General features: G+C 46.7%; 1 protein-coding gene across 4 annotated transcripts in view; it reads left to right on the forward strand.

Annotated features, from left to right (window-relative positions):
• The window catches only part of LOC115166935 (aggrecan core protein), a 37,905-nt gene extending 17,737 nt beyond the window's left edge, over positions 1 to 20,168 (forward strand). For 2 of the 4 annotated variants that reach the window (XM_029720879.1, XM_029720880.1), the window contains 10 exons: positions 868 to 1,161; positions 2,532 to 2,630; positions 2,838 to 4,607; positions 4,852 to 4,965; positions 6,276 to 6,389; positions 12,179 to 12,337; positions 12,555 to 12,637; positions 15,577 to 15,721; positions 16,012 to 16,194; positions 16,447 to 20,168. In XM_029720879.1, coding sequence (XP_029576739.1) covers positions 868 to 1,161; positions 2,532 to 2,630; positions 2,838 to 4,607; positions 4,852 to 4,965; positions 6,276 to 6,389; positions 12,179 to 12,337; positions 12,555 to 12,637; positions 15,577 to 15,721; positions 16,012 to 16,194; positions 16,447 to 16,526 — 3,041 coding nt within the window. In that variant the 3' untranslated portion in view covers positions 16,527 to 20,168. The remainder of the gene's footprint in view (positions 1 to 867; positions 1,162 to 2,531; positions 2,631 to 2,837; positions 4,608 to 4,851; positions 4,966 to 6,275; positions 6,390 to 12,178; positions 12,338 to 12,554; positions 12,638 to 15,576; positions 15,722 to 16,011; positions 16,195 to 16,446) is intronic. The other 2 variants (XM_029720881.1, XM_029720882.1) reach the window with 2 other exon arrangements.
• Positions 20,169 to 21,590: the final 1,422 nt, after the last annotated feature.

Genomic DNA, 21,590 nt, shown 5'->3' on the forward strand with positions numbered 1-21,590 from the left:
CTTATCTTCTCTTCTCTTCTCTTCTCACCATCCTCTGATCCGTTAACCTGACTGTCCTCTTATCTTCTCACCATCCTCTCATCCCTTAACCTGACTGTCCTCTTATCTTCTCTTCTCTTCTCACCATCCTCTCATCCCTTAACCTGACTGTCCTCTTATCTTCTCTTCTCACCATCCTCTGATCCGTTAACCTGACTGTCCTCTTATCTTCTCTTCTCTTCTCACCATCCTCTCATCCCTTAACCTGACTGTCCTCTTATCTTCTCTTCTCTTCTCACCATCCTCTCATCCCTTAACCTGACTGTCCTCTTATCTTCTCTTCTCACCATCCTCTGATCCGTTAACCTGACTGTCCTCTTATCTTCTCACCATCCTCTCATCCCTTAACCTGACTGTCCTCTTATCTTCTCTTATCTTCTCACCATCCTCTGATCCGTTAACCTGACTGTCCTCTTATCTTCTCTTCTCTTCTCACCATCCTCTCATCCCTTAACCTGACTGTCCTCTTATCTTCTCTTCTCACCATCCTCTGATCCGTTAACCTGACTGTCCTCTTATCTTCTCACCATCCTCTCATCCCTTAACCTGACTGTCCTCTTATCTTCTCTTCTCACCATCCTCTGATCCGTTAACCTGACTGTCCTCTTATCTTCTCTTCTCTTCTCACCATCCTCTGATCCGTTAACCTGACTGTCCTCTTATCTTCTCTTCTCTTCTCACCATCCTCTGATCCGTTAACCTGACTGTCCTCTTATCTTCTCTTCTCTTCTCACCATCCTCTGATCCGTTAACCTGACTGTCCTCTTATCTTCTCTTCTCTTCTCACCATCCTCTGATCCGTTAACCTGACTGTCCTCTCTTCTCTAGGTGATGTGTTCCATGCTGGCTCCAGTGAGGGCTTCACCTATGACGGTGCTCTGGCTCACTGTCAGGAGCTGAACGCTACCCTGGCCTCTACTGGGCAGCTCTACACCGCCTGGAGACAAGGCTTGGATAAGTGCCGCGCGGGTTGGCTAATCGACCGGAGTGTCCGGTACCCCATCACCAACCCCCGTGCGGCGTGTGGTGCAGGGAAGGCAGGGGTGTACACAGTATACACCCATAACAACCAGACGGGATACCCAGACCTGTATTCCAGATATGACGCCTACTGCTTCAAAGGTTTGGACTGAAATGTGTTGAATCATAAGTCATGTTGTTTCCACTTTATTTCAACATCAAAAAAATATTCAGGCTAAAACGCAATCAAAACTGGACGTTGGTCTTGGATAGACACAGGAATGAAATAGAATAATGTGTCATCTCTCAATCACCCACCCACTCACCCACCCACCTACCCACTCACCCACCCACCTACTCACCCACTCACCCACCCACCCACCCACTCACCCACCCACCTACTCACCCACTCACCCACCCACCCACCCACTCACCCACCCACCTACTCACCCACTCACCCACCCACCCACCCACTCACCCACGCACCTACTCACCCACTCACCCACCCACTCACCCACCCACTCTCTCAATCACCCACCTACTCACCCACTCACCCACCCACCCACTCACCCACCCACCTACTCACCCACTCACCCACCCACTCACCCACCCACTCTATCAATCACCCACCTACTCACCCACCCATTCACCCACCCACTCACCCAGCCACTCTCTCAATCACCCACCTACTCACCCACTCACCCACCCACCCACCCACTCTCTCAAAGACCCACCTACTCACCCACTCACCCACCCACTCACTCACCCACTCTCTCAATCACCCACCCACTCACCCACTCTCTCAATCACCCACCCACCTACTCACCCACTCACCCACCCACTCACCCACTCTCTCAATCACCCACCTACTCACCCACTCACCCACCCACCCACCCACCCACTCTCTCAAAGACCCACCTACTCACCCACTCACCCACCCACTCACTCACCCACTCTCTCAATCACCCACCCACTCACCCACTCTCTCAATCACCCACCCACCCACCTACTCACCCACTCACTCACCCACTCACCCACTCTCTCAATCACCCACCTACTCACCCACTCACCCACCCACCCACCCACTCTCTCAATCACCAACCCACTCACCCACTCTCTCAATCACCCACCCACTCACCCACCCACTCACCCACTCTCTCAATCACCCACCCACCTACTCACCCACTCTCTCAATCACCCACCCACCCACCTACTCACACACTCACCCACCCACCCACCCACTCACACACCCACTCACTCACTCACTCACTCACTCACTCACTCACTCACTCACCCACTCTCTCACTCACCCACCAACACACTCACCTACTGTCTCACTCACTCCTTCACTCACTCTCCCTCTCACCCTCTCACTCAGTCTTCACTCGCTCGCATTATCATTCACTCTCACTCACTTGTTCGCTTGCATGTTCACTCACTCACCTTCACTCACTCACTCACTCACTCACTCACTCACTCACTCACTCACTCACTCACTCACTCACTCACTCAAATATTTTTGTTTCCTGTAGTGGACATCTTGCTTCTCGCCAATGAAACTGGATTGAACATCACAGAGCTAGAAGAGGCTTTGGTTAACCTCACATCCATCACTGATTTGCTGAGGCCTGGTAAGAGCCATAGTCTTCACTTGCCTTTACAGTAATAAGCATTTTATGGAATTCTACACTATAAATATATATATATATATATATATATATATATGTACACTGTATATACATGACTGAAATATGTAAATCACTTTACTTTCTTTCTCTTTCGCTCTCTGTGTCTCTCTCCCTCTTTCTCTCTCTCTGACTTTCACTCTCTCTCCACAGTCCTGCCTTCCATCACTCCTCCCATCTCTGTGGAGTCCTCAGGCTCTGGTTCCGGGGCCTCTGGGGCGAGTGGATCCTCCGGAGATCTCTCTGGTGATCACTCTGGTGAACTGCCTCATTCCGGGGATCTGTCCGGGTCAGGTGATCTTTCAGGCAGCGGAAGCACAGAGATTCCCAGCGGATCGTCTGGTCTGAGTAGTGAAGATGCGTCCGGCTCGGGGCTGAGTGGAGACGGATCGGGAATAACGGTCACCTTCTCTTCAGGGAGTGGCAGCGTTTTATCTGGTTTGGGCTCTGGGGGTCCTCAGGAGGCTGGAGAAGGAATCACTGGGATCCTCACCTTCCCCTCAGAAATGGGATTGGGAATGTTCAGTGGCAGTGGGTTCCTGTCGGGTTCGGGAAGTGGCTCCGGTGTCAGTTCTGAGGAGAGCGGCTCTTCGTCTGACAGCTCCAGCAGCTCTGGGGAAAGTGGGGATTTGTCTGGAATGTCGTCCGGCTCCAGCTCTAGTTCCAGTGAGGAGTTTTCCGGATTTCCCTCAGGATTCTTTCCCTCAGGAGGCTCCAGTGGTCATTCGGAAGAGGAGTCGGGAACCGGAGACACTCAGGTCCTGCTGATCGATGGGAAACTGATGGAGGTTTCCACCTCTCACACACACAAAGAGAAGGAGCTGGGTGGAGGGGGCCTGGAATTCAGTGGCTACGGATCTGGCAGCAGCGGCTCAGGTTTCTTCCCGGATGTGACCTTCTCGGGGTCAGGGTTTACCGACCTTACAGGGTCAGCCTCAGGGGAACAGGAGGCCTCGGGGTCTCTCCACTACGGCTCCGGAAGTGGTGATATCAGCGGTTCAGCCTCGGGCAGCAGTGGCCCAGGGTTCTTCCCGGGTGTGACCTTCTTGGGGTCAGGTTTTTCCGACCTCACGGGGTCAGCCTCAGGGGAACAGGAGGCCTCGGGGTCTCTCCACTACGGCTCCGGAAGTGGTGATATCATCAGCGGTTCTGCCTCGGGCTGCAGAGGCTCAGGGTTCTTCCCGGGTGTGACCTTCTTGGGGTCAGGGTTTACCGACCTCACGGGGTCAGCCTCAGGGGAACAGGAGGCCTCGGGGTCTCTCCACTATGGCTCCGGAAGCGGTGATATCAGCGGTTCGGCCTCAGGCAGCAGTGGCTCAGGGTTCTTCCCGGGTGTGACCTTCTTGGGGTCAGGGTTTACTGACCTCACGGGGTCAGCCTCAGGGGAACAGGAGGCCTCGGGGTCTCTCCACTACGGCTCCGGAGCGGGAAGAGGTGGATACACATCAGGGTTCGGAACGTCGGGCTTCCCATCCGGAGACATGTCTGGAATCTCCAGATCCTCCACCAGCGATGAGGAGGACAGCGCTGTCACCTTCCTGACTAATGACTTCATGACAGAGGTTTCCAAGGCGACCACGGTTTCCATGGAGCTGGGGGCTGGGCCAGTGCAGTTCAGTGGGCAGGGAAGCGGGTCCCACACAGGGAGTGGTGCTGACCACCCAACCCAGGCCAGCGGTGTCTCATCTGGGGCACACTCTGGAGATCTGCTCCCTGTGGTGCTGTCCTCTCCGCCCAGCAATAGGGAGCTTATGGAGGGCACAGAGGGGCCAGAGGAGGCCATGGCTGGCGGGGCTGAGCTGGGGGAGACCACCAGCGAGTTTTACGTGACCTTTGCCCCCAACCTTGCTCCCGCCGGATTGGCTGCCCCAGCCATCTCCCTGCAGACCCCTGCCGTCATGGAGGAGCCATCCTCAGAGGAGGGTGAGTCAGCACACTTTCAGTCGACTCCATGTTCATTGCAATGGACAGTTAAAATAACGTTTGTTTGGCTCTTACGCTGTAGAGCCAACAGACTTATTTAAAAGTGGCATGGTGTTTTTATTGAACGGGCCAATCAGAAATGTCACCCTATTCCCTATATAGTGCACTAAATAGGGAGTATGGTGCCATTTTGGTGCTAAGGTACACACTGTATTGTATTCATTCTAATTGTATTCATGCTTAGGTATCCCTAACCCATGTGACCCTAACCCGTGTGGTGCTGGGTCATGCTCAGTGGAGGATGGTGTTGGGCTGTGCCAGTGTCCGCCCGGGAAAGTGGGAGAAGGGTGCCAGTATGGTGAGTCCTGATGCAGGGGTATCATTATCTCTCATTATCTCTCATAAGATTCCTTCGTTCCTAGCAAGGTCTTCGTTCCTAACTCTCTGCACATCTCTCTTTCTGATCCATTCTGACATCCTCAGAAGTGTTGTAAATGTTTTACTGGAAAGTAACACACCTTAGTAAAGAAAGTTTCTAACGATGCTTTTCTCATCTCTCTACTGTATGCCTGGCCATCGGTCGCTCTGTCATGATTAGGGTTGCGAAATTCAGGGAATGGTTTTTCTGAAATCCTGTTTGGAGGTTTCCCAGAATCAGCAGGAAATCCGGAATCCTCCGACCAGGATTTCTGGGAAACCAGGGAATTTATTGAAAGTTCCTGGAATTTTGCAACCCTCTGTCCCGATGCTACTATCTGATACTGTACATATTCAGACATTTAGCAATATTCTGTAGGCTGTATTTTTTATATGTGATTCACTAACACTAACAATGCATTTTGTTCCCACTTTTTCATGTCTTGATGTACTGTATGCTTTGTGTTGTAGTGTGATGTTTTGTCCTGTTTTGCCTGCACCTGGTTTTGGGTCTCTCATTTGTGTTTGTCAGACAGTCGCGGGGTCTTTGGCGTGTATGTGTGTATCGTGTCCTTGCCTCAAGGTTTATCATGATTCACTCCTTCCTGTGTTGTTTTTGTTCTGCTGTTGCCTAGGCTACAGTAAGCTTACCCAACTGGCAAAACTGGTTGGACGTCATTATGATGCCATTTCAGACAGATTTGCCTGCTGGTTCTATTCTCTTTCCTACTGCATGCCTGATAACCCCTGGTACACCTACCAACATCCTGGTGCATACTGGGTACATGCTGGGTACATACTTGGAACTTCTGCCTATATGAATCTGAACACAAGACTTCCCAAAGAATTAGAATGACTCTCATCTAGTCATTCTATTTCTATGGGTATGCCACCCAACAAGTAGCTGATCCAGACTTAAAGTTACTTCAGATCTCAATACATTTATATGATAAAGTATCTGTCTTCTAAACTGTATGAATCAGAAGTTCAACATTTATGAAAAAAGTAGTAAAATGTTGTGGTCTGAAGAAAGGTTAACATGACAGGAGTGAACATCATTGAGATGATAATTCATCTTCCTTTCAATGATGACCTGACAGTAAGGCTGGAGTCTGAATCACCATGTTGCAGCATCTCAGAGTGTTCCGATTCCATGACTTCCAAGATGTTGTTTCCCAGCTCCCCCCCTGCCAAGGCAACTACCCCTTCACCCCCTGAGGCACCAGTCTCACCCCCCCCCCTTTTTTGCAGAGGTTGATGTGTGCCATTCCAACCCTTGTGCCAATGGAGCCACCTGTGTGGAAAATGCAGACTCTTACAAATGCTTATGCCTGCCCAGCTACGGAGGGGACCGCTGCGAGATTGGTACGAGGTCCGCTTCAGCTAATGTTTACTAACAAACAACAACGTCTCAAAAACAACAGGATGCAAAGGAAACTGTTATCGCTGGCAGCTTTCATCATAGCAGGGCTGCGTTCAGGAGGACAAATGGCCGAAAACGTTTTTAAATGGAAAACCCCAATTAGGTTTATCATCGGCCAAGTTTGGTTATACTTCCTCTATTTCAAAAACGTTTTCTCCTGTTTTGTGCATGCTGAACGTGACCCAGGTGTGGCAGTGAATTCTTCTGTCCGCCCCAGAATAAGTTGATTGTAGGCACAGATCTTGGATCAGCGTTCCTTTTGCCAAATCCTTACCATTAGGGGTAAAAACGCTAAACTGACATTAGATCCTTGTGAGCAAAACATTTTAGCGGCCCCCCTCTTGACAGAGGAGATCATTAAAAAAAAATCTACAATTCTACACATTTTGCTATGGGGTGGATAGAAAATGTTGTAGTTTTAAAGCAAGTTTGCTGAAATTCTGCGCCTTTTGCCATGGGGCGGAGAGACTAATTAGCAGTTTTACAGCAACTTTCCTGCAATTGTACACATTTTGCCATAGGGTAGAGAGAAATGTTTGCAGTTTTCAATATGATATTTCAGTGAGAGTGACTAACAAAATCAATGGGGGAGCCTCGGTCTGTAATTCAACTATGATTACTACAAGTTTAGACAGCTGGCTGGATTAATTTACCAATACAAATGGTTTGGCTGACACGGGCTAATAGAGTAACTGTCAGTAACATAACATGTAGAAATTGCACCTTGTGTATTCTATTTTAAATTTTTTTTATTTTACCCCTTTTTTTCTGCCCAATTTCATGGTATCCAATTGGTAGTAGTTACAGTCTTGTCTCATCGCTGCAACTCCCGTACGGACTCGGGAGAGGCGAAGGTCGAGAGCCATGCGTCCTCCGAAACGCAAACCAACCAAGCTGCACTGCTTCTTGACACAATGCACATCCAACCCGGAAGCCAGCCGCACCAATGTGTCGGAGGAAACACCGTACACCTGGCGACCTGGTCAGCATGCACTGCGCCCGGCCCACCACAGGAGTCGCTAGTGCGCCTGCCAGCCAAACCCTCCCTAGCCCGGATGACGCTGGGCCGCACCGCCCCATGGGCCTCCCGGTCGCGACAGAGCCTGGGGACGAACCCAGAATCTCTGGTGGCACTGCAATGCAGTGCCTTAGACCACTGCGCCACCCGGGAAGCGCATCTTGTGTATTCTAAGTGTCAACAGTAAGTTAAGACCCTGACTGATCCACGGGTCTAAAGGGGTATTGTAACGATCGTCGTGCAGGAAGGAAGAAGTGGACCAAGGCGCAGCTGGGAGCGAACACATGTTATTTATTACAAACTGAAATAACACAGTCAAAACAGAGAATAAACGTATCGTTACTGCTCCAACAAAAAGAGACAACACCCCACAAACATCGTGGGGGAAAAGGAACTTAAATGTGATTCCCCAATCAGAGGCAACTAGCGACAGCTGTCTCTGATTGGGAATCGACAGAACCCAACATAGAAATAAGCCCCAAAGCAAGGCTATACCAAAAACATAGAAAATAAACTATAGAAATGCCACACCCTGACCAAAATAGAAGAGTTCACCTGGTCAGGGCGTGACAGTACCCCCCCTCCAACGGTGCGTACTCCCGGCGCACCAACCTAAAGTCTATTAGGGGGGGGACCGGGTGGGCGCCTCACCCTCGGTGGAGGCTCTGGCCCCGGGCTTGTTTCTCCCCCTGCCTCCACCCTAGCCCTACCCCTCTGGCCCGGACTGGACCTCGGTGGAGCGGCATGCTCAGGCTCCGGAGCGGAGCCGCCGACCGGAACAGGACTGGTCACCGGTGGACCGGACACAGGCCGTGCCGGACTGTGGACACACACCGTGGGCCTGGTGCGGGGAACAGGGACGGGCCGGACAGGACCGGGGACACGCACCACCAACCTGGTGCGGGGAGCAGGGATGGGCCGGACTGGACTAGGGACACGCACCCCCGGCTTGTTGCGGGGAGCAGGGATGGGCCGGACAGGACTGGGGACACGCACCACTAACCTGGTGCGGGGAGCAGGGACGGGACGGACTGGACTGGGGACACGCACCACTGGCTTGGTGCTGGGAGCAGGGATGGGCCGGACAGGACTGGGGACACGCACCACTGGCTTGGTGCGGGAAGCAGGGATGGGCTGGACAGGACTGGGGACACGCACCACTAACCTGGTGCGGGGAGCAGGGACGGGCCGGACTGGACTGGGGACACGCACCACTGGCTTGGTGCGGGGAGCAGGGATGGGCCGGACAGGACTGGGGACACGCACCACTAACCTGGTGCGGGGAGCAGGGACGGGCCGGACTGGACTGGGGACACGCACCACTGGCTTGGTGCGGGGAGCAGGGATGGGCCGGACAGGACTGGGGACACGCACCACTGGCTTGGTGCGGGGAGCAGGGTTGGGCTGGACAGGACTGGGGACACGCACCACTAACCTGGTGCGGGGAGCAGGGACGGGCCGGACTGGACTGGGGACACGCACCACTGGCTTGGTGCGGGGAGCAGGGATGGGCTGGACAGGACTGGGGACACGCACCACTAACCTGGTGCGGGGAGCAGGGATGGGCCGGACAGGACTGGGGACACGCACCACTGGCTTGGTGCGGGGAGCAGGGATGGGCCGGACAGGACTGGGGACACGCACCACTAACCTGGTGCGGGGAGCAGGGACGGCCGGACTGGACTGGGGACACGCACCACTGGCTTGGTGCGGGGAGCAGGGATGGGCCGGACAGGACTGGGGACACGCACCACTGGCTTGGTGCGGGGAGCAGGGATGGGCCGGACTGGACTGTGGACACGCACCACATTCGCCCGGCAAGGGCGAGGTGCTGGCACAGGACGTGCTGGACCGTGACCGCACACCGGCGACACAGTGCGCATAAGCGGCGCCGGATATCCCGGACCGAGGAGGCGCACTGGAGGTCTGGAGTGCACAGCTGACATCACCCGTTCTGGCTCAACGCCCACCTTAGCCTGGCAAGTGTGGAGCGCTGGCACAGAACGCACTGGGCTGTGCAGCCGTACCGGAGACAGAGTGCGCGTCCTCGGCTCAGGATACATCGGACCGAGAAGGGGTACTGGAGGCCAGGAGCGCTGAGCCGGCACAACAAGTCCTCGCTGAACACTCCCCCTAGCCCGGCAAATGCGGGGCGCTGGCACAGAGCGCACTGGGCTGTGCAGGCGCACTGGCGATACCGTGCGCACCTCTGCCACCCAAGGCTCTTCCTCCACGCTGTCCCTACGCAGGTCCTCCAGGACCTGCCACATCTCTGCCTCCTCCTTCGCCGTTATCCCCCACGAGAGCAGTGGTCTGGGCTCTTCCTCTGCCCTTCCGGACCACCCCATTAGCCCCCCCAAAAAAATTTCTTGGGGGTGTCTTCCGGGCCTCCTCGACCGCCGCCTGCGACTCCTTCCACCGGCTGGCATCACCTCCTCGACCTGGGAATCCTTCCGCCAGGGTCCTTTCCCCGACATGATCTCCTCCCAGGTCCAGAACTCCTTACCCTCGCGAGCCCATCTCTCGCGCTCCTTATCCTCCCGCTGCTTGGTCCTGGTTCGGTGGGGTGTTCTGTAACGATCGTCGTGCAGGAAGGAAGAAGTGGACCAAGGCGCAGCTGGGAGCGAACACATGTTATTTATTACAAACTGAAATAACACGGTCAAAACAGAGAATAAACGTATCGTTACTGCTCCAACAAAAAGAGACAACACCCCACAAACATCGTGGGGGAAAAGGAACTTAAATGTGATTCCCCAATCAGAGGCAACTAGCGACAGCTGTCTCTGATTGGGAATCGACAGAACCCAACATAGAAATAAGCCCCAAAGCAAGGCTATACCAAAAACATAGAAAATAAACTATAGAAATGCCACACCCTGACCAAAATAGAAGAGTTCACCTGGTCAGGGCGTGACAGGTATAGGGGTATCCGTAGTCTAGGGGCAATGTCATCATACTGCTCCCTGTCCTTTACTCAGGACTGTGCTTATATCTGGTGGGTGGATTTTCTCAGCCAGGTCTACACACAAAACAAGAGGTTCTGTATAATGCCAAATAAGGGTTCTTTGGCTTGTAACCACAGTGGATCCCTTTATGGTGCTATATATAACCTTTTTTTGAAGGTTCTATAAAGAACCATGCTCATAAGGTTCTAAATGGAACCTTTATGGTGCTATAACAAACCTTTTCCTAAGGTTCTATAAAGGATCTATATAGCACCAATAAAGGGTTCCGCTATGGTTAATGTTCTTTGTAGATCCTTTTGAAGAACCATACATGTTGTTTTATTATATTGTTGGAATTCCTTCTGCGTTATTATTGTTTTAGCTGTTTTAGGTGTGCCAGCTCTGGGAGTCACTACGGAGAGAATTGACAACCACTGATTTAGGAAGTAGTCAAATGTTCTCAACTGACACGAGGTCATACATGAGTCTTTTACAAGACACTGTCACTGGCCACAGTCATATTTAACATGTAATAGCATAACACAACAGATTAGATCAACTGGAATGACACTCACGGTTGAACAGAAAGCTATGCGCAAGCCACGCCCCAAAATATTCTAATGAATACATTTTAATTATCACAAATTATCACAAAACTGCAAAGAACCATTGAAGGGCTCAAATAGTTCTTTGAGTCATTATTTTACATTTTAGTCATTTAGCAGACACTCTTATCCAGAGCGACTTACAGTAGTGAATGCATACATTTCATACATTTCATTTCATGCATTTCCACATAGAACCATCACCCTTCCCAAAGAACCCTTGAGGAACCTTCTTTTCTTAGTGTGTAGTTCTGTTGCTGCTCCTAGCAAGCAGGTGTACGGAAGTAGCTGAAGTAGCCATTTTGTGAAATTGTTTAGTCATGTAGGTGTGGTGAAGGAATGAATGAAACCTTGAACGTTACAGTGAAGGGAAAAAAGGTATTCACCATGTTCTGTAAACAAGTATACAGAGTAAATTTCCCTACAGCAACTCTCATTAACTGTTGAGAGATACTCACTACAGAAACTCTCATTAACTGTTGAGAGATACTCACTAGGCTGACTATTTAAATGATTTGTTGTATATTTAAAGTATCACAACCAATTATTATTTAGTTAAAGACTACCCAAGAGACCCTGTGTGCTAATTTTCCAGGTGTTTTTTGTTTGTGCTTTAGTTTTTAAAACACAAATGCATTATAGAAAGAACCATTTTCTGCATTAACAACTGTACATTTTGGCTTGTTTTGCAGAACAACAACACGTTGGCTAAAGCAGAATGTTTTGGTCACCAAACCCTGTAGTTGAGGGTTAAATGGATGCTGGATGGATGTTTCACCCATTCCAAAAAATGTCATACACCTCAAAGTGGCCCAAAGTAAATTTGTATTGCCAGTGTTCTCAAACAGTGAATCAAGTTGATAGTTAATAGGTCCTGGAAAATGCAGTATTTTCACCAATGTGCAGTAATATTTATCACACCATAGGTTGGACTGAAACAAGTCAATGTTTATAGTTGGACTAATAATGGAGCATAGACAAATGGCAGCAGTTCTAGAACAAACACAGCCTCCATAAAACCTCTATGGTGTCATATGTGGTGTTGATCAGTATTCCCTCCTATCTAATGTAAATGTATTTGAGTGTCTGTAATAAACCCGGGCTTCTCCGGGGTGTGGTAGCCTCTGTCTCATTATCGCCCCCTGCTGTTGACGACACAGACGAGCAGGATTGTGAGGAGGGGTGGACTAAGTTTCAGGGCAACTGTTACCTGCACTTCCCCGAGAGAGAGACCTGGCTGGACGCCGAGCAGCGCTGCCGAGACCTCAGCGCTCACCTGGTCAGCATCATCACCCCAGAGGAACAGCACTTTGTCAACTGTGAGTAAAGGCCTGTGTATGTGTGTGTGTGTGTGTGTGTGTGTGTGTGTGTGTGTGTGTGTGTGTGTGTGTGTGTGTGTGTGTGTGTGTGTGTGTGTGTGTGTGTGTGTGATGTGATGTGATGTGATGTGATGTGATGTGATGTGATGTGATGTGATGTGATGTGATGTGAGAGAGAGATAGAGAGAATATCCCTTCACTCTTTCCCCCCCTCCAGCCAACGGCCAGGACTACCAGTGGATTGGGCTCAATGACAAGACAGTGGAGAATGACTTCCGCTGGATAGACGGCTCACCACTGGTGAGTCAGGCAGACAGACACAGTACAGAGAAAGTGGGTTGGCTCAGAACATAGTCCCCACTCAGAGTGCTCTCCCCCAGTGGTTCCCAACATTTCCTTTCCCGGGACCACCAGATCACCTACTGTAGCCTACCGCATTCATACACTGTTCATACTGTAGCCTACCGCATTCATACACTGTTCATACTGTAGCCTACCTCATTCATACACTGTTCATACTGTACCTGTACATTAATACACTGTTCATACTGTACCTGTACATTAATACACTGTTCATACTGTAGCCTACCACATTCATACACTGTTCATACTGTACCTGTACATTAATACACTGTTCATACTGTACCTGTACATTAATACACTGTTCATACTGTACCTGTACATTAATACACTGTTCATACTGTAGCCTACCGCATTCATACACTGTTCATACTGTAGCTTACCACATTCATACACTGTTCATACTGTACCTGTACATTAATACACTGTTCATACTGTAGCCTACCGCATTCATACACTGTTCATACTGTAGCCTACCGCATTCATACACTGTTCATACTGTACCTGTACATTCATACACTGTTCATACTGTAGCCTACCGCATTCATACACTGTTCATACTGTACCTGTACATTAATACACTGTTCATACTGTAGCCTACCGCATTCATACACTGTTCATACTGTACCTGTACATTAATACACTGTTCATACTGTAGCTTACCACATTCATACACTGTTCATACTGTACCTGTACATTAATACACTGTTCATACTGTAGCCTACCGCATTCATACACTGTTCATACTGTACCTGTACATTAATACACTGTTCATACTGTAGCTTACCACATTCATACACTGTTCATACTGTACCTGTACATTAATACACTGTTCATACTGTAGCCTACCGCATTCATACACTGTTCATACTGTAGCCTACCGCATTCATACACTGTTCATACTGTACCTGTACATTAAAACACTGTTCATACTGTAGCCTACCACATTCATACACTGTTCATACTGTAGCCTACCGCATTCATACACTGTTCATACTGTACCTGTACATTAATACACTGTTCATACTGTACCTGTACATTAATACACTGTTCATACTGTAGCTTACCGCATTCATACACTGTTCATACTGTACCTGTACATTAATACACTGTTCATACTGTACCTGTACATTAATACACTGTTCATACTGTAGCTTACCACATTCATACACTGTTCATACTGTACCTGTACATTAATACACTGTTCATACTGTAGCTTACCACATTCATACACTGTTCATACTGTACCCGTACATTAATACACTGTTCATACTGTAGCCTACCACATTCATACACTGTTCATACTGTACCTGTACATTAATACACTGTTCATACTGTAGCCTACCGCATTCATACACTGTTCATACTGTAGCTTACCACATTCATACACTGTTCATACTGTACCTGTACATTAATACACTGTTCATACTGTAGCTTACCACATTCATACACTGTTCATACTGTACCTGTACATTAATACACTGTTCATACTGTAGCCTACCGCATTCATACACTGTTCATACTGTAGCTTACCACATTAATACACTGTTCATACTGTACCTGTACATTAATACACTGTTCATACTGTAGCCTACCGCATTCATACACTGTTCATACTGTACCTGTACATGAATACACTGTTCATACTGTACCTGTACATTAATACACTGTTCATACTGTACCTGTACATGCATACACTGTTCATACTGTACCTGTAGATTCATACACTGTTCATACTGTACCTGTTCATTAATACACTGTTCATACTGTAGCCTACCGCATTCATACACTGTTCATACTGTACCTGTACATTAATACACCGTTCATACTGTAGCCTACACATTCATACACTGTTCATACTGTACCTGTACATTAATACACTGTTCATACTGTAGCCTACCACATTCATACACTGTTCATACTGTACCTGTACATTAATACTGTTCATACTGTACCTGTACATTAATACACTGTTCATACTGTATCTGTACATTAATACACTGTTCATACTGTACCTGTACATGCATACACTGTTCATACTGTACCTGTAGATTCATACACTGTTCATATTGTACCTGTAGATTCATACACTGTTCATACTGTACCTGTACATTAATACACTGTTCATACTGTAGCCTACCACATTCATACACTGTTCATACTGTACCTGTACATTAATACACTGTTCCTACTGTAGCCTACCACATGAATACACTGTTCATACTGTACCTGTACATTAATACACTGTTCATACTGTACCTGTAGATTCATACACTGTTCATACTGTACGTGTAGATTCATACACTGTTCATACTGTACCTGTTCATTAATACACTGTTCATACTGTACCTGTAGATTCATACACTGTTCATACTGTACCTGTACATTAATACACTGTTCATACTGTACCTGTACATTAATACACTGTTCATACTGTACCTGTTCATTAATACACTGTTCATACTGTACCTGTACATTAATACACTGTTCATACTGTACCTGTACATGCATACACTGTTCATACTGTACCTGTAGATTCATACACTGTTCATACTGTACCTGTTCATTAATACACTGTTCATACTGTACCTGGTGATTAATACACTGTTCATACTGTACCTGTAGATTCATACACTGTTCATACTGTACCTGTACATTAATACACTGTTCATACTGTACCTGTACATTAATACACTGTTCATACTGTACCTGTAGATTCATATACTGTTCATACTGTACGTGTAGATTCTGATCTGCATGCTATAGCCTACTTACTTACTCTCCTGATTTCTGGGTTTTCTACATTGAAAACAAGAAACCAACAGAAACATAAATGGTCTTTATAACTTCCTACCAATGTTGCTCTCCTCACCCCTCAGCAATTTGAGAACTGGCGGCCAAACCAGCCGGATAACTACTTTAACTCTGGAGAAGACTGTGTGGTGATGATCTGGCACGAGAACGGCCAATGGAACGACGTTCCCTGCAACTACCACCTGCCCTTCACCTGCAAGACTGGCCCAGGTACATATGGGTCAGGGGTCAGGGTTCAAGAATTGTGTTCTAGAGTCTGGATGGGCACTGGTAATTGTTTTCTTAAAAACTCATTTTACTGTACCTTCGCCATCATTATGTGTGGTTATCTTATACCTGTGTTGGTGTTACAACTCATTCATGTTTTATAAACTCATTAGGCAGGTACCCTTCAAAATAAATTGCTACCAATAAATGTCATCAGTTGTAATTTGTTGATTGATTGATTTGTTGATTGATTGATTTGTTGATTGACTGATTTACTGATCATTGTTCCCCAGTCTACTGTGGCGCACCGCCAAAGGTGGAGAATGCCAAGATGTTTGGCAGCAGGCGGGAGCAGTATACTGTTGGGTCCATCATCCGCTACCAGTGTAACCCAGGCCTCCTACAGCGCCACCTGCCTGTGGTGCGCTGCATGGCAGACGGACAGTGGGAGAAGCCACAGGTGGAATGCATGGGCGGTGAGTAGTACACACTCTTTTGCTCTTTTAACACTCTATAAACATACCTGTAGGTTAGTCCCACATTGACACACTTCCAATTCTCGTTAAGAACTCTGCTATTGAAATGATCGTTAGAAATCGAGGTTCCTTGTAGGTTGACGAAAATGTCACTGTATTTTTCAGTGAAGCTTTGCATTATTGCAATTTTGTCTGATGCTATGAAATTACTTTGGAATCTATGAAGGTAATGTTTGTTTCTCTTGCCAACAGCAGTGCCCTCCCCCAGTAACAGAATACAGCGCAGATCGATCAGAAGGCGAGGAGAAGCAACCAGCAGCAAACGTCACTAAGCAGGGAAGATTAAGGGAGATCTCTTGAAGATAATTATTTTATAAGAACATTTACAGAACACAGAAGGCATTTTCTAACTTACTAAAGAGGTTTGAATGTTTGAAGTACCCACCTTGTACATAAGACCAAATCAACTTCGAGCAGTAACATTGTCTTTTCAGTTTGTCACTCTCTGACTATTTTTAAAAAGTTTAAATTAAGCCATTATGTAATTGTATGTTTTTGTCATTCTTGTCCTCAAATAATGACGTTTTAATTATATATAAGAATTGTTTATTGTTTGGAGTTTTATTGTTATTATTATTATTAATATTAATATAATTTTTTAGTTTTGGTGGATTGGGATGCCGTCGATAAGGTGCGAGTTGTTGCTAAAATACTTTGTCCATGTCGCCAACTAGACTGGATTATAGAGACACGGTGTAGGGTGAAGTTTCTGCTAGACACTGATCTTGGGTCAGTTTTGCTTTTCCTCCACTAATGGTTAAGATTAGGGTTGGTGGAGGGGAAGCTGATCCTAACTCTGTACCTAGGGGAAACTTCACCCCGGAGCATGTACTCATAAACGATGCATCAATCAGACTCTCTAGTCTGTTCTAGATCTTTGCCAAACCAGACAGTGTGTGTTAGACTGTACCACCCAGAGGTAAACACCCAATCTGGACCAGCCGGTATTTAATGTGGGTTTGGCACGTTGCCATGAGCCAAGCAGAGGCTTGGTTAATTCACCGCTGTTAGCCTAGCCATGTCCGGTTGTAGCAATGATGAGCAAGATGAAGTAAAGGGGATGAGATCTTGTGCATGTATCCACCAAACAAGCATTTATGAGTCACCAAATTGTCACCTATCTTGAAAATTGTAGATGCTTAAAGGGGAAAACAATATCTATATTTGTCAGATGTCTTCATACATCAAAAGTGGTGTTGTGTCAAACCGACAAATCTTTTGCGCTTCAATTGCACATATCAACACTTTTGAGGAATAAAAATGTCTGACGAGTTTTGATTTAGGGGTGAACGGTGGGCTAAATCAGGGTCACATAAATCTACTTTAAAACTAAAGTATACACCTCACACACATGGTTATGGGCTTAAAAAAGAAGACACCTGTACCATGTCAGATATACAGTTGAAATGTATTAAATGTTGAGTTTGCACCCCAATATTACACTTTATATACATCACAGAAAACTGAAATATAACAAAACCGTTTGACATAGAAAAAAACAGATTTGTTCAAAATAATGCAAATTAAAAATATGAATAACATTCCAGCCATGAGGCCACTAGGTCATTTGACTGAAGGAAAGGGCTACGGGAGGGGATACTAAGGGAGATATTATTTATTTAATCTCTAAGTCAAAAAGAGAAAGCTAGTGAAGCTGACGCAGCAGGCTACTGTGTTCGTCTGTATTTCAAACCTACACCAGTTGTTTAGAGCAGAAGGGAGACAGAGTGCCTGATGTGAATAATACACAGCAATGCTAGAATCTCTGCCTGCCACACTGGAGAGGCAACATCATGCAATCTACTGAGGCTGTCCTAAAATAAGAGAGAGAGGACTCAACTTCTCTCTCAGGTTCAGTAGTGACACAGTAGAATAGAAAAACAAACAGGGTTGGGGTCAATTCCATTTCAATTTCCGTCAGTTAATTCATTGAATTAATTGAAATTCACTGTATTTATTTCCTGAGGGGATTGGAATTGAATCGGAATTGACCCCTTGGTTTGTCAACAATGTTGTTGTCCTAAGCAGGACCAAACGGATGAATGTCATTGGTCGGTTTGACACTTTCGTCGTCTCACACAAGGCTGTGCAGTGCATAGCAACTCCGTGGGACCAGTTTTAACAACTGCAGTAGCTTTCAGATCAAATGTTTCTCTTCATTGTCTGTTTTGTTTCACAGAAAAACCTCAGCGGACACATTTATTTAAACTCCAGATCCATCGCCATTTTAATCTCTTGTAGTCCTTCAGTTTTGTATTGTATGCATAACCTGCTGTTATATCTGATGAAGATATAGATGCTTCTTTCATTGTTTATGTTTACAGGAGGCTGTGCCTCCTCCTTCAACACACCGTCATATGTCTTGCTGGCCAAAAGCTTCACCTGGAATCATAAACCATATACCAATCAAAGAGATGACTGAGAGGTTCCACAAAGAACAGGCTTAAAGAAATTATCTACCTGGAACTTCTGATGACAGTAGAGTGTCATTTAAAGTTACACACAGCATTGCTTTTTACTGTACCCCTACAGGGCTGAAAGTATTAAGAGCTTTTAGAAGATAATAACACAATGCCAGGTCTAGTGTATAAAATCAAATGAACTTAAATGCCTCCTGTCATTGCTGAGGGAGGATTGTCTCCAAAGCAGCTGAAGCAACTTGACAAAGGGGTGCAGAGCAGTGTTTAGCAACCTTTTACTACCAGTGTTTAGCAACCTTTTACTACCAGTGTTTAGCAACCTTTTACTACCAGTGTTTAGCAACCTTTTACTACCAGTGTTTAGCAACCTTTTACTACCAGTGTTTAGCAACCTTTTACTACCAGTGTTTAGCAACCTTTTACTACCAGTGTTTAGCAACCTTTTACTACCAGTGATTAGCAACCTTTTACTACCAGTGTTTAGCAACCTTTTACTACCAGTGTTTAGCAACCTTTTACTACCAGTGTTTAGCAACCTTTTACTACCAGTGTTTAGCAACCTTTTACTACCAGTGTTTAGCAACCTTTTACTACCAGTGTTTAGCAACCTTTTACTACCAGTGTTTAGCAACCTTTTACTACCAGTGTTTAGCAACCTTTTACTACCAGTGTTTAGCAACCTTTTACTACCAGTGATTAGCAACCTTTTACTACCAGTGTTTAGCAACCTTTTACTACCAGTGATTAGCAACCTTTTACTACCAGTGATTGGCAAACTACGACACCCTTGACAACTAACTGCCTGAGGGACCTGTCAGCAACGTCCCAGGGAAAGGTGCCGGTCCACGGACCAGAGGTTGAGAAACACTGGTGTAGAGCACTCCTGCAACTCCCCCGACCCTGCCATCTGTTTAGTGTTGTGTACTGTAGGCACAAAACAGGAGCAAAATGTTCTGAAACGGAGCACGGGATCAGTTACCTGAACACTTCTGTTTTCTTCTGTTTCCCACTAGGCACTAACTGGTTGAATCATCGTTGTTTCCATGTCATTTTAACTACTAAGCTCTATGTGATGACATTGAATCAACGTGGAAAACTGATTGGATTTGCAAAAAGTGATCAACGTAAAGGATTTTGGGTATAATTGTCTTTTTTTCACTTTTTCAACTTTTATCCTAAATCCAATGAGATGGTTAGCATGTTTGTTAATTTTACTTTGAGTTCACGTTAGTTGACAGTCAAAACTAGATGTTGAACTGACGTCTGTGTTCAGTGGGTTGTGTGAGAGCGACTGACCCTGTGCATGAACAGGCCCAATAAACCACACACTGAGAACATCATGAGTAGCAAGAGGTGTAGAGGCTCTAGTCTTATGGAGCTCTACAGAATGTACCCAAATGTGCCTAAAATCAACTATTTGTCTTCCAATGTCTGTATTCAACATTTGCTCCAAAACATATCATCAGATGCCAAATAAAGATACTTTACTTGTTACTTTCTCTTGATTTCATTCACTTTCTGTGTGCGGAGCATGTTCAACAGTGAAAAATGAATGTTCAAATGGATAGTTTATTGGCATGGTCTTTTAGGTCAGAGTGTTTAACAGGATTGACACACAACAAAGATCAATCACATCCCTCTAATTCTGGGAGGGTCTCCCAAACATTCTAGGTAGAGGCAACACAAGCCTTCTTTCACCTCCCATCAGTCTCAGTCGACTCACTGTTTCTGAGGCACCTGGTTCAGTATAAACAGGATATGACAGAGTCATGAGGAATAATCAAATTATGGTACATTTCTATTTGCCAACAGGGTGGGTTGCTGTCAGTTTAGCCCTGTGAATGTGACTGAATAGAGGCCTGTTTGTGGTCCCCTCTCTGCCTTGCCTACTCCCTCCTTCCCTCTTTCCCTCTTTCCATCTTTCCCTCCCTCCCTCCCTCCCTCCCTCCCTCCCTCCCTCCCCCAGACTGACTTTCTCTCTGTTTGGCCACCCCGGTTCACCTCCCTGGCCCAGAACTCCTGGCTGTGTGCTCTTTCTCTCTCCCATCTCTCTCACTTTCTGTTTGTCTCTCTCACTCATCACTTACAGTCACTCTGTCTTCCACACTTTCTCTCCCATACTCTCTCCAACACACTCTCTCTCTTCTCGTCCTCTCTGTCACTATCTTACAATCTCTCTCTTGCCTGTTGCACCCTCTGTTGGTTGTTCCATGAAGCTGATCGGTTGGAAATATTGAGATAGAAAGAGAGCCCATTATCACTTTGACAGCATAGGCAACACCTGGTTTAGACCTTACAGTGAAATGCTTACTTACAAGCCCTTAACCACAATGCAGTTTTAAGAAAATACCTCAAAAAAGACAAGAATAAGAAATAATTAAAGAGCAGCAGTAAATAACAATAGCGGGGCTATATACAGGGGGTACCGGTACAGAGTCAATGTGTCAATGTGCGGGGGCACCGGTGTCGAGGTATTTGAGCTAATTATGTACATGTAGGTAGAGTTTTAAAGTGGCTATGGATAGATAATAACAGAGAGTAGCAGCAGCGTGGGGGGGCAATGCAAATAGTCAGGGTAGCCATTTTAATTAGCTGTTCAGGACTCTTATGGCTTGGGGGTAGTAGGTGTTTAGAAGCCTCTTGGACCTAGACTTGGCGCTCCGGCACTGCTTGCTGTGTGGTAGCAGAGAGAACAGTCTAGGGTGGCTGGAGTCTTTGACAATTTTGTGGGCCTTCCTCTGACACCGCCTGGTATAGAGGTCCTGGATGGCAGAAAGCTTGGCCCCAGTTTGTTTGTTTGAGTTTATTTTATTTTTACAGGGACAGTGCACATTAATCAACGTTTCAGTAAAAGTGCCGGTTTTAGCCAGCCGGCTAATTTTCAACCGCAGTCCCTGGGCAGGTTATTAAAAACAA

Source organism: Salmo trutta, chromosome 29 (genome assembly GCF_901001165.1).
Source record: "Salmo trutta chromosome 29, fSalTru1.1, whole genome shotgun sequence".
NCBI lineage: Eukaryota > Metazoa > Chordata > Actinopteri > Salmoniformes > Salmonidae > Salmo > Salmo trutta.